Source organism: Camelus bactrianus, chromosome 11 (assembly GCF_048773025.1).
Source record: "Camelus bactrianus isolate YW-2024 breed Bactrian camel chromosome 11, ASM4877302v1, whole genome shotgun sequence".
Lineage (NCBI taxonomy): Eukaryota > Metazoa > Chordata > Mammalia > Artiodactyla > Camelidae > Camelus > Camelus bactrianus.
Genome location: NC_133549.1, coordinates 78,528,845 through 78,542,352, shown reverse-complemented (window position 1 = coordinate 78,542,352; position 13,508 = coordinate 78,528,845). Strand labels below are relative to the sequence as shown.

Below are 13,508 nucleotides of genomic sequence, written 5' to 3'. Positions count from 1 at the left end.
CCGGGGGGAGGTGGCCCCACCAAACATGTACCCATGGGAGTCAGGAGCTGTGCACGGGTGTTGAGTGGGGCGGCAGGAAGCGGTTGGATGAGTCTCAGGGAACCTGCTGCCCATCCATGCTGGTGGCCCGGAAGTGGGGGGTACTTCTTGTCTAACTCAGCATCTCTCACCCCTGGGCTGTGGGAGCCAGCAGGTGGGCGGAGACCCAGAGGGAGAAAGGAGCTGTCCTAGAGTAACACAGTCTGTAGCCAGGGCCAGGGCACAGGGGAGCCCTTTGGTGTATCTGCCCCAGCTCCCCCACCTGACCTTGCCCGAGGCCCGGGATGGGGGCGTCCACGGTGCTAGTGAGTAGCCGGGCAGCCCAGGCCCGTCTGGGAGGTTGGCCACTCTTGCCTGACAGGTCTGTTTGGCTCTGACCCCTGCCCTACCTGGGATACTGGTAGCAAAGTCACCTCCCCTCTCTGACCTCTCTCTGCCCCAGAGGTACACAGACAGCAGCTGCAGGCCCAGGAGCATCCAGTCAGGGCCACCCCTGTGGGCATGCAGGGCAGCAAATGAATGAAGGGCAGTGATGGATAAGGATATATTCAGCCCTCTACGGCCCCATCTGGGTGGGTAGGGGGCAGGAGGGGAGGACTGAGCCAGCAGGGGCTCGGGGGACCCTGGGAGAAGGTAGCGGCAGCCCCACTCCCTCCCTCTTCCCCTCTCTCCCTCCCCGCCCCCACCCCTGGGCTGGCTGGGCTCCCATCAGCCGCGCTGCATCATCAATATTTCATTGGCGTCAATAAGAGGCAGCAGCCGGGACAGCGGCTGCGGCAGCACTCCAGCCAGCTCCAGTCACAGTTCGCCTGGGGAGTCAGGCTCCTGTCCCTGCCCACCACCATGGACGTCTTCAAGAAGGGCTTCTCCATCGCCAAGGAGGGTGTGGTGGGCGCCGTGGAGAAGACCAAGCAGGGGGTGACAGAGGCGGCTGAGAAGACCAAGGAGGGTGTCATGTATGTGGGTGAGTTTGGGCGTGGAAGGGCCGGGCAGGGCGGGGCAGCTCGGTGGCCGCCCAGCTACCTGGGCCCCAGGAAGGCATTTTGGGAGGGATGAGGACCTGGCTGTAAAGTCAGGGTCTCCCTGCCCTGGAGCACCTCCACTCTTTTACTGTTTGGGCCTCCTAGGGGGCCCCTGGGGTCTCTGGGGCAGGACAGCAAAGAGGGTCACTCAGCTCTCAGACACACCTGTTTGTGCACACACCAATGCACACCCCAGCGCCCCCGCCCCGCCATCACCCACGGGCCCCTTGACAGATAAGAAACCACACTGAGCCTGGAGCCCTGGGGGCAGAGCAAGCAGGTGCTCGACAGCCAGGCCACAGGTCCCCACCCTGGTCAGAGGGAAGGGGGTGGTCTGGGCAGAGGAGACAGACCCTCAGGGTCCTGTCTAGCTCCACCCCCCCATCAGCTCCCTCTGAAGGAGAGGCCAAGCTGATGACTCAGCTCTTGCTGGCCCCATCGTGTGCTGCTTCAGAGGCCTAGGCCACACCCGCACGAGGTCGGACCCTACCTTAGGCCTGTCTCTCTCGTCTCCCCATCCTGTCCTGTCCACTTCCCATCTGTCCCCTCCTCCAGACACAGCAGGAAGTGGCCTTTGAAGGGATGGCTGGGCCCAGACACCAGCCTTACCCGCTGCTACCCTGCAGCTTGTCCAGCTGTTCTGCAGTGTGTTTGCCCTGACCACTCCCCTCCCAGCACCAGGAGGGGTGGGCCTGGGTTGACATCTCCATTTCCTCCGCAGGAGCCAAGACCAAGGAGGGTGTCGTGCAGAGTGTGACCTCAGGTGAGGAGCCCCAGAACCAGGGTACATGGAGGCAGGGATGTCCGGGGACTTCTGCACCCTGGTACTGAAGGCCCAAGCCCAAGCCTCTCCCTCCTCTTCAGCTGTACATGGACCCAGACCTCTCCAGAATCTGAGGCTAGACCCAGGGTGGGCCACCCCTATCATCATCAGAGCTCCCCTGGATTCAAAAAGGGGGCAGCCTAGGGTCTCCGGTAGAACTAGGGTTTTGAGTGCCCTGGGACAGGAGCTGCTCTGGCCTGGTGGGCAGGCCAGGCCCTGGGGTGGGGGAGGGGTCAGGGCCAAAGCCAACCAGTTTCCTCCCACAGTGGCTGAGAAGACCAAGGAGCAGGCCAATGCCGTGAGCGAGGCCGTGGTCTCCAGCGTCAACATCGTGGCCAACAAGACCGTGGAGGAGGCGGAGAACATCGCAGTCACCGCCGGAGTGGTGCGCAAGGTGAGACCTTGTCCCCAGCCCTGGCCCTCAAACCAGTGCCATCCTTTCCCCTGGCTCCCAGGGAGACCAGCTGGGGAGGAGGCAGTCTCACCCCGCTGACATACAGGTACATGGAGACTTAGGGGTCCTGGTCCGTGCTTGGTATTGTCACATCTATTAACTTCTGGAATCCTCACAAACACGCCTACGAGGCAGGCAGCGTGAGGCCCAACTGGAAAGTGAGGCTCAAAACCACGCCCTCTTGATGGTGCTCAGCATTTAGGAGATATCACAATTTACAAGTGAAATCGGGGTCCAGTGGGCCCTACGTGGTGACAGGCAGCCTCTCACGGCCAGTGGAGAGCAGGCCAGAGCTGCCGAGTCACCGCCCACCCAGTGTCCAGCCTCCCCACCGAGCCTGGCGGAGGAGGGGGGTGGAGAGGTGGGGAGGGCTGCCACCTCCTCCTCCGAGGAGCGGGGAAGCAGCGCCCCCTGGTGACGGGAAAACCGTGAGGGTTCTGACCACGCCCTCCGCCTCTGCCTTTGTGAGCATGCGTGAGTGCGTGCCTGCGCCTGCTGAGAGTGTGCACGTGTGTGTGCCGGGCCGCAGAGCGCACAGGAACGGGGAGGGGGCGGGGGGCACGCCCAGGAGGCGGAGGCCGGCTGGGAGAACTGTCCTTGCACCCACCGCAGAGACGCTCTGATTGAAGCATTTTACACTTGCTAACTCATTTAATCAGCACAAAATCCCACGAGACAGGGTGTGGCAGTGAGGCACAGAAAGATCAAGTAATGTGCCCAGGGTCCCACGGCTAGTCCCAGTGAGCCTGCAATGCCCAGGGCAGCCCAGGTTCCGAGCCTGTGCTCTGAGAGAGAAACTGTGTGAACGTGGGGTCGTGGTGGGAGCGCGTTCATATTGGGGACAGGAGGTGCTCCTCTTAGAGACAGTGCTGTCACCAGCTCTGTGTAAGGCTGTCCTTTAGAGAGCTCCTCTGCCTGGCACAGCCCCCTCCCGGCAGTAGAATCCCAGGCACCCATCACTAAGAATCCCAGCTCCAGGGAGTGGGTGGATGGGAGAGCAGGGGGTCACCCTGCCCCTGGCTCTGGGAACAGCATACGTTCTCCAGGTCCTATCTCCCAGCTCTTCCTCTTCCAACTGTATGACCTTGGGAAGCTACTCAGCCTCTCCAGGCCTCCATTGTCTCAGCTGTAAAATGGGAGAGGGGTGGTGAGGGTACCCACCTCACTGGGCTGTGTGATGATGCAGGGAAATGGCCCGCATGAAGCGGCTATGCCTCGCTCATGGAGAGCATAGTGACTCTATCATCATCATCAGTGTCCCTGGGCAGGACCCATATGTGCCACAGGAGGTGCCAGGCCCCTCCCTCCCTCACCCCCACCCCCTGCCCATTGGAACAGGCCCTGGGATGGGGCCAGGCTGCCCCTGGGCCTCTGAGTGGAAGCCTCGGCACTCCTCTCTGACTTTGGAGGAGGGCCGGTGGGCCCTTGGAGCTACCGGGAGAGACATTTCCTGGTGACACCCAAAAACCTGTCATGACTCACCCTCCAGTGAACGGTAGAAGGATGCAGCATTGCCTGTCTGTCTGACCGCTCATGCCACTGGCCTTATGCACCCACCTTGGGGCAACAGGACTAGGCAGGTGGCCACCTGCCCTTTGCCTGGAGAGCCTCATCCAACTCTGGCCTCCCCAGTCCATCAAGAGGTGGGATAGCCCTGTGGTAGCACACAGGTGGTAGGACCCTCCAGAGGCAGGTGCTGAGACTGTGGTCCTAACTGATCATCCAGTCTGGCCCCACCTACCAGCTGTCACTTGGCCACCCCGAGGCAGGCCACAATCTCAGGCAAGTGTCTGGCTGAGTAGAGGCAGGTAGAAGGAGATGAGAAGTGGGAGAGGATTGTATAGTCCCTGCTGCTCCCAACCAGACCAGACTGAGCCCACACCCATTCAGGAGGCAGGGAGAAGGAAAGAGGGAGGCACTCATGCTACTGGGGATATGGGTGGGCCTGGAGCAAGCCAGACCTGATCCCTTCCAGCCCCACTGCTTTGAGCTCTGAGGCCTTGAGATAGATAGCTGTCCTCTCTACTCACAGGGTCCCCATGTGAACAGTGATAACATGCCCCTCCTCCTAGGGCTGTTTGGGGTCTCAGTAGGGTAAGGGTTTGTGATTCAGGCTGAATCACATGATCACATACCCTTATCCTGCTGAGGTTACACCTAGGGTGGGGTCAGGCCTAGGGTTTCAGGGGCCACTGCCTACCTCATCCCACCTCACTGGGCTTCATTATGGAGGAGGCCCAACCAGGGACTGTCAGTATCAGCTTTTGGGGGTGAAGCTGAGATCAAGGGTACTGGGTACCGCCAGAAGGCCTTGGCTCCATCAGACAGGGCCCCCACTGTGATTCCTTCACAAGGCTCTATCACCTCCATGGGCAGTCTGACCCCACCTCCCTCACCTCCAGCAGACACATACAGCAAGGTGATGAGGACCTCTACTCCTCTTTGAGGCCAGGGTGACGAGACCCTGGTTGCAGGGCAGCTGGGGGCTCTGTGCCCTCCACCCGGTCCCACATCCCCTTTGCTTTCCCACAGGAGGACCTGGAGCAACCTGCCCCGTCACCGGAGGGTGAGACAGCCAAAGTGGAAGAGGAAGTGGCCAAGGAGGTAGGAGCTGGGCTCCTGAGGTTACACAGGGGTCCCTGGGCAAGCCTGCTTCCCTCCCAAGGCCTCAGAGTCCTCAGGGGAGTCTCCTGACCTGCAGCCTCCTGAGCCTGAGTGTGAGGTCCCCTCATGGATGACCCCCTCAGATGATCCCTGTCCCCACCCCACCCAGGGTGGCCACTGAGGGGTGGGGGCCCAGAGCTGTGTGTGAAAGTCACTCTCTCTCCAAGGCCAAGAGTGGGTGAGATTAGAGGGCCACAAGTGAGCTGCGGAGGCCCTGAGGAACCCATCCCCTTTGCCTTGGACACCATCCCTTCCCAGCACAAGGAGTGCCTTGCCCTGGAGTGTGACCTGCGGGGCCACCCATGGTCCCCACACCCTTGCCCGGCTGCCCACAGGCTGGTCCTCCCGTGCTGCCACGACCGCCTTCACTTCCCTCCTTTGCCGCCCCCTGCCTCCCGGTCCTTCTGACCCCACTGATGCTGCTGTGAATTTTTTTTTTAATGATTCCAAATAAAACTCAAGTCCCCACTACATACCTGCCCATGCCTCCACTCTGTGCTGCCTCATTCATGAAGAGGCCCCTGGGCCCTCCTGGGAACCCAGCAGACCTGGGGTGTATCCCAGCCTGCTGGCCATGGGCATCCACTGCTGAGGAGGCAGAAAGGAATAGTGAGCTGCTGGTCCCCAGACCTCCAACCCCACCATGGGTGGAGTGAAGGATCTGGAAGAAGAGCTGGGCCAGGTAAGCTACGGGGACATCCTGGGCATTTCTGAAACCTGCTGAGAGCAAGCGCTGCCTTCAGGGACTTCTCCTCATCACCATCATTGTGTTTTAAATTACTTGATTAACTGACTGATTTAACAGAGATACTGGGGCTTGAGCATGCGCTCTACCACTGAGCTATGTGCCCAGTCCAGCCATCGCCTTGTAACATGGAGGTGGCGGCCCTGCTTTTGGCTCCTGCAGACACCTTCCAGGACACGCTGTCTGCTAGAGCATGAGACCTGGACACCCCAGGTTTTGAGCTTTGGCTCATCTCCAGGGTGGACTCCACTGACAGCAGGGGGTGAGGACGGACCTCTTGGGCCTTCCAGCCACGTGTGTTTTTGGCTCCAGGGTCCTTTCAAGGGAACGGGGACACCTAACACCCCTCCCTGGAGCAGACGGTAACTTTTAAAGATGTGAAGTCTAAACCCATAGCGAGGACCCTTTGTTCATTCCTCGGCAGAGAAGGCCTTGACCCCAGGGCTCCTCCCAGTTGGCCCCACCCAGCCTTGTGTTCCCGCCAGGCTGGGGCTGGGCTGGGCTTTCCTTTCCTTCACCAAAGAGGCCTGTCAAGCATCATTAGAAAACACAACAGCTGAGGTGCAGGAGAGGAAGCCTCCGCCCTGAGAGAAAAAGAGAGAAAGCAAATTCTTGTTGAGCTCCTCCCAGGTGTCAGATGCTGTACGCCGTGCTCTGCCTCGTTTAATCCTCAGAACAAATAGTCCGTATGCCCCAGTTTCACCGAGAATGAACTGAGAAACTGAGAGGTTAAATAACTTGCCCAGGGGCACAGAGCTAGGAAGCTGGGGACTGGGCAGGAGGCGGCGGGGCCAGGGGGCCCAGCTCCAGAATTGACTCCCTTGCTCTGCTAGGTCCACACGGACTGCCTGGGCTTCAGGGGGATCAATGGCAAGTGCCACCATCCCCGGGTTGTTTTGAAACCCCGGTGGTTCTTACAGGAAGGGCTACTGACATCACACTCTGGAGTCTTGTTCAGAGACAGCTAAGCAGAGAGCAGGGTTCCCTCTCCTTTGACACCCAGGTTGGGCTCAGAACATCTAAGTGGCTTGCCCCAGGCCTCCAGCCCTGGGTGTTGGCTCCAGAGCCTGAGTCCACACTGCCTGCAGACACGATCAGGTCCACACCGCCTTCCCATCCTGCCTCCGTGGTGAGGAGCAGAGGTCAAGGGCAGCCGTAAGGGCTGGAAACCCAGTTAAGCATGGCTGAGCAGGGTTGTACCCCAGCCTGCTGGCCATGGGCATCCACGGCTGAGGAGGCAGAAAGGAACAGGGAGCTGCTGGTCCTCAGCCCCACCCAACCCTACCATGGGAGAAGTGAAGGGTCTAGAAGAGGCTCGGAGCGGTTGGGGTGTTCCTGCTCCCAGGCTCAGACACTGCTCACCAGCGCCTGCACGTGCCAACACATGCCCTAGGAAGAGGCCACCTGGGGCCTGGGTGTGCCTGACAGAAAGTGAGGAGGAGCTAGGCCCACTCAGGTGACCAGGGCCCTGGGGACAGCGCATCGCCAGGATCCCAGTGCCCTCTCCTCAGCTGAAGGAACCTGACAGTGTCCCTGCTGCTTGCTCCCTACCCCTACCCCTGACACATACTCAGGGCCTGATTCTGTGGTCACACAGCAAGGTCTGTCCTGTCCAGGAAGCCTCATCCCCACCCCATGGGCACCAGCAAAGCTCTTTGCCTTTAAGCCCCCATCACGTGCTCCTGACTTCCCTAGAGGAGTAACTGCTCTCCCCTCTTCCCTCTCCTTATCTGAGAAGACTTGGGCAATCTGCCCCTCTTTTCTTTGTTTTTTTTTTTTTTTTTTTTGGTAGGTGGCAGTTTTAATAAGCAAGAGAACTTACATACAAGGCTTGTCTTGGGCAACTGTAAGATGAGTAGATCTCTGCCCTGGACCATCAGAATCTTAAAAGTTTATAGAGGCTGTAACTGGAGTCAGTCATATGTTCAGTCCAGATGGTCTCAACAACACCTTACTCTCTCAAGGCTACATCCTTGAAATGGCTGCTAGAATGGGAATTATAGGCAGGGCATACATTCCAAGGATGGGGAGGGGGTGAGGAGCCTCTGATGGCCCAGGTCCAGTGACCAATAGTTACATCCTCTTGGTGACCTTTTCCAACATTGCTACAACGAATTTTTCAGTCATCTACTATGTATCAGGCAAGGTGCTTGACTCTTAGGAACCAAACTAAGCAAACTAGATATGGTCTTTCCTCACAGATTGCTCAGAATCTTGGAAGTGTCGGGGAAGAATAAATTTCTGTTTACCCCTCTAGGTTTTTCTGGCTGGTCAGAAAATTAAATTGACACAAGACAGACTGACAGGAGAAAACCAAAGTTTAATAACATGTATACATGCGAGAGACCCAGGAAAACTGAGTGACTCATCACAGTGGCTGAAACCTTCACCTTAAGTATCATCTTAAGTTAAAAACAAAAGAGGATGCTGGGACTACGGGTTTGGGACTTCTAAGGGGAGGAAAGCAATTGACATGGAAATGGAAAAGCAAATGGTTGGTAAATAAATGTTCACTCGACTATATACAGACAATGGGACACAGAGAGGAATTTAAACAGAATTTTCAAGGTTCTTTTCTGTCTACACACCTAGTTCCTACTACAGTTATCTATGGTGATAGCTCTATTCCTGTATGTAATAGGCTGTCCATCTAAATTCTTTAGGCAGATAAGGGTGAAGGTCACTATTTCTTCCTGTGTCTTTCAGACCTTGATTGTTTTCAACTTGAAATAACCTGCATATACCAACGAGACATTTTGGAGTGGCAAATTATGCTCCCCTACAGAGGGAAGCGAGACAATTTGAAAAGCAGTAACACTAAAGTATATCATGTTAGGGAAGGATGGAATGCTGGGAGGCCCAAACTGGAATGCTTAATCTAATCTGTGATCGTTAGGGAAGGCTCTCCAGATATTGTGATATTTTTGATGAAACTGGAAGGATGAATAAGAATTAGCAAGATTAAGCCCCCCACCCCCAAGGCCCCTCAGCTGAGTGTTGAGAATGCATCAGCCTATTTAATCCTCACAATAACAAGTTGGGAGATTCTGTTATTGTGCATCCCACCATCAAGGATTGAGGTTTGATGAAAATCCTTTAGACATTGAAGCTCAGACAGATTAAGGAACTTGCCCTAAGGGGTATCCGAACTCTAGAGGTCTGACTCCAGTGCCTGCTGCTTTAGAGCCACTCAGCTGTCTCTATTATGACCTGCTGGGGCCGCACTGTCCCTCCCACAGAGGCTGCTGCCTCCCCATCTGCTTTCTTGCCCACTGGGCCTGGTGCCAAAGCATCAGCATCTCAGCAGTGAGCTAACTTGAAACAATGTAAATGGCCTTCCTGGCCAAAGGGACTGGTGCTACTGGTGGTTTTTCAGGAAGGCTGGCAGGCCTAGGGCAGGGGCTGGGTGGGGCTCCCCCGAGTCCCAGAGGCAGCAGTCGGGCGACCCCGCAGCGACTTAGAGCTCGGGCTGGACCAGGTTCTCGGCTGGGAGGGGTGGGGCAGGGTGGGGCGGGACGGGCCAGCTGCTTTGTCAGTGTGCGTTTGGTGTCCCTCTCCAACCCGATCTCAGCGCCTGCCCCTTCCTCTTGTTCCGGTTCCGTGTGTGTGTGTGTGTGTGTGTGTGTGTGTGTGTGTGTGTGTGTGTGTGTGTGTGTGTGTGTTTCCAGATACCCCACACTAGGGACTGACCCTCCCCGGCTTATCCCGCCTGCCTCTCTCCCTCTTTACCCCGCCCCCCGTTAGAGGCAGGGCGTGGGCCAACGGAGTGGACCTGGGTAGGTAGGGGCTTCCCAGAGCTCCAGGACAGGGGAGACTCAGACAGAGGTGCAGAGGCAGGTCCAAAGAGGATGAATCCGAGAGCGGCTTTAGAGAATGGAGCCCTACACCGAGACGCAGAGCGGGTGGCCTCCAGGCTCCCAAGGCGAACCCCGGAGTGGGAGAGCACTGGGTGGGGCGAGGGCCCGACCTGCACCCTTTAGTGCCAGGAGGATGTGTCATTTTGCTGTCCCCGAGATTCCTGGCTGCCCTGCTGACTCACAGGTCTCTAGCCCCCATCCCAGCGCCCCTGGATCCCTGGAGAGGTGACCTGAGTGGCCTAGGGATTGGCCGCTCCCTTCTTCGCTGTGTGGTCTGGGGTGCTTCCTGCTCTAGTAATCGGGCTTTGGTGACCCACAACGATTTCCTTGCCTGCGCCGCGTACACACCGACCGCCCTCTCCGTTACTCCCCCTTCACTTCGGGCTGCAGGTCCCCAGCCAGGGCCGCACGCACGCACACCAGTGACTCGCCTTCTACGGAAGCGGGGAAGGATTTACTCGACCTTCTCCCCACTGAGCTCCCCCTAGCCCGGTCCCAGTGGCGGCTGGGCAGATGTCCAGTCCGCGTGTCCAGGCTGAGTGTGTGGGGACCACGTGCTTGGTGTTGATCAGGGCCCTAAGGTTTACGGACAGCCGACACGGATTTGAGTCCCTGCCATGTGAATTTGGGTGAGACCTAACTCACCCTCTGTGCCTCAGTTTCTTCATATAAACTGCTAATAAGACTCATTTCAAGAGGTTGTTGTAAAAGTTACACTAGGGGCTATAAGTGTTAGGGCAGCGCCAGGCACAAGGTAAACGCTGAATAAAAGGCAGCTGCTATTATTAACGAAACTCCAGCTTTGAGACCCCGACCTGGTACCGACCCCAGGCTCGCAGGCTTAGGGATCCTCGGGGTCAGGGAAGCAGGATTTGGCAGACAGGGTGGAGGGAGTTTGGTGAGCCTCCCTCTGCCCCGAACAGCTCTCTGTACCCCGGATCCAGCCTCTCTTCAGACCCTGGGTGGGACCACCGCCTTCCCACCGCGGCCCGCCTTCGGCTAGGACGTGCTCTCGGGCTGGCGGGGCCTGGAGCAGGGCCCGGTCACTCCCCCGAGTCCGTGTGCTGGGAACCGCCCCGCGCCCCCTCCATTCCCCCTCCCTTGCGGGGCGGGCCGGCCCTGGGGCGCCTTAAAAACCAGAGCCGGCGCTTGGGTTGCCGCGGCTGTGAGCAGGATCCAACGTCGCTGCTCTTACTCTTGACCACCTCGCAGACCGCCCCCCGCAGCCATGGCCAGCAAGGGCTTGAAGGACCTGAAGCAGCAGGTGGAGGGAGCCACCCAGGAAGCGGGTGAGGACAGCAGGCGACCTGGGGCACATACTGGGGCACCCGGCTAGACGCGTAGGAGCAGAAGTGCGGGGTGGGGGCGGTGTCTGCGCAGCACGTAAGTTCGCAGGTGGCTTCGACTTAGAAGGGCCCTCCCCTGTGATGCAGGGACTTGGCAGGACGCCCACCCTGGTTAGCGCGGGGAATGATGCCTTGAGGGAGAGGGGAGAACAGCGGTGCCTGAGAAGCCCGGGACTGCGCTTTGGGCATTGCCAGAGCCAATCTGAGGAGGCTGGGAAGGCGGGGAGCAGCCCCACCCCAATCCTTAGAGGCCCCGCCCGGGTCCTTAGGAGAGGGTGAAGGTCCCCAGAGAGTGCGCTCTGCCACCCTGAGATCGATCTCTGCCTGTCAGGGTCCCAGAGGCGCACAGAACCAGGATGGAATGGTTGAAGCCCCTCCAGACCTCCTCCGGGCATTGCTTTGATCCACCCTCCCCACTTCCCAGATACTTTTTTGATCCACCCTCCCCCACTTCCCAAATACTCATTTCCTTTTAAGTCCTCACCCAGAGAACCTTCCCACCCTCAGCCCTGCAGGGCAGGTCCCCAGTCTTAATTTCTCCATCTCCAGCTCTTTCCCCCTCAGACCAAGCTTACAGGACTGGTGGTGGGAAGGGACTGAGGAGAAGGAGGTGTGAGGAGATCTTGGGCCCACCCGCTGAGGCTCTTCCAGTCACAGCTTAGCCTCCCTTGGGACTCCAGTTCCCAATCTGTCTTACACACATCCCACTCAACAGACAACATCCAAACCAACCCCTCCTTCATCAGTACCCTAGGGAAAGCCCCTATTTGCTCCTTTGAGGCTAAAATTCTACCAAGAAGCCTCTGTCTACAGTACCCTTCCTTCTGGACCTCACTTTCCCCATCTGAAAGCTGGGTGTAAAGGCTTCTTCTCTGGCCATGCCAGACAATGACCCCAGGGACCTCTGTGGGCAGCAGACCCCAGGGCCTGCCTGACCCCCTGGAACCCTGGCCCCTGGGGTCTGGATAAAGCAGGTCCGTTCCAGTTCAGCACAAGGATGAGTCAGATCTCTGGAGGCCAGAGCCACCTGTCTGTCTACCCAGCAGGCGTGACCCACCTGATCCCATGGGAACGTTGTTTCCACAGGCACAAACTCTGGTGCAGAGGAGATGGCCTGCCCTTGGAAGTTTCACCTATTTTCTGCACTTTGTTTCCTAATGCCTTAAGCTGCCTGCCCACGGAGGCACTGGCATCATTGCTTGTGTGCCCTCTGGGGAGAAGCACAGAAGCGAGGAGGTAGTGAGAGGGCCTTGCAAAGTAGAAGTCCCAGTGCTCCAAAGGCAGGAATTCAGGCATTGGGGCCAAGCTTCTGGGAGAGAATCTGTTAAAAGGAGCAGGGTTCTTTCTGGGCCATGCCCACCAGTAGCCACAGCCCAGATGCCAGCTCCAGCCTGGCCCTGCCCTGCCTTCCTTCCTCTGTTGGATATTTTCTCAGCAATCCTGGAGAAGGCAAGGGAAGCAGGCCAGAGGGGAAGAGCCCAAAGTTATAAATAAACAAGAACACCCTGGAGTCACGGAAAGGACTCATGCCCCCCACTGGCTGGGAGGCCTTGGCCAAAAGGTTTTACTTCAATGGCATCCATCCCCAGGCCTGTAGCATAGACCACTTGTGAGAACAGATGGGGGTTGTCAACAGTGGGGCCCTCGTGGTTGCTATTATCTCAACAGGGGCTAAAGGGTACATCTCTTTGTTCCAGTGACTGCGGCTGGAGCAGCGGCTCAGCAAGTGGTGGATCAGGCCACAGAGGCAGGGCAGAAAGGTCTGATAGGGCTGGTGGGCAGGACGGTGGGCAGCCCCAGCACACTCCCACTCCACCCAGCCCTTGCCCAGACACACCCTCTCCTCTGCAACTGCTCTACCCACATTGCTTCTTGGGGAGGGAGACCCAAGCCCGGTTAACCCCGCATGGCTGTGGTTCCCTGCCCCCCCTCCCCCATACCCCCCGACCCTCTGCCTTCATCTGCCTTATCCTTTCCTTTCCCAGCCATGGACCAGGTGGCCAAGTCTACCCAGGAAACCATCGACAAGACGGCTAACCAAGCCTCTGAGACTTTCTCGGGTTTTGGGAAAAAAATCGGTCTCCTGAAATGATAGACGGGAGACACGGGTTACTCCCTTCCAGGCCATGAGCTCTAACAGGCCCCTGGCCAATTGCCTTATTAAAGCACATATTCCTACCCCGTGTCCACTTCATGCCTCCCCCTAGAGTGGGCCCAGCCCTCCGTCGCCTAGAGCAGAGCCCTAATACCCATAAACTCAGCCGCAACATCTAGAGTCCTGGCATTCCAGACTCAGAAACCTGGACACTCCAAGAACCCTCAGCCGCGTACCTAGACTCTCCGTTATCCAAAGTTCAACCCCCATCTAGGCACGTGCTCCTCCCCGCTCCATTTCCCCGCCCCCGATTCCAAAATCGCTCCCCAGCTCCAGGACCCCGGCCCCTCCTAGGAAGGGGATACTCAGTCCCCAGATCCTCTAGGAGCTCAGCTCCGGGCGGGGGAGGTGGGGTGGCGAAGGGTTCTAACAGCGGGGAACTCGGGAACTTTTCCCAGTGAAG

General features: G+C 58.1%; 2 protein-coding genes across 2 annotated transcripts; both read left to right on the top strand.

Annotated features, from left to right (window-relative positions):
• Nucleotides 1-50: 50 nt before the first annotated feature.
• Nucleotides 51-5,475, top strand: SNCG (synuclein gamma). The gene is made up of 5 exons (XM_010953727.3): nucleotides 51-1,003; nucleotides 1,783-1,824; nucleotides 2,151-2,278; nucleotides 4,871-4,942; nucleotides 5,170-5,475. Exons 1-5 carry the CDS (start codon nucleotides 883-885, stop codon nucleotides 5,182-5,184), a joined length of 378 nt encoding a protein of 125 aa, XP_010952029.1. The 5' UTR covers nucleotides 51-882; the 3' UTR covers nucleotides 5,185-5,475.
• A 5,258-nt stretch (nucleotides 5,476-10,733) lies between these two features.
• ADIRF (adipogenesis regulatory factor) lies at nucleotides 10,734-13,128 on the top strand. Its single transcript, XM_010953729.3, has 3 exons — nucleotides 10,734-10,893; nucleotides 12,648-12,710; nucleotides 12,936-13,128. Exons 1-3 carry the CDS (start codon nucleotides 10,833-10,835, stop codon nucleotides 13,040-13,042), a joined length of 231 nt encoding a protein of 76 aa, XP_010952031.1. The 5' UTR covers nucleotides 10,734-10,832; the 3' UTR covers nucleotides 13,043-13,128.
• Nucleotides 13,129-13,508: the final 380 nt, after the last annotated feature.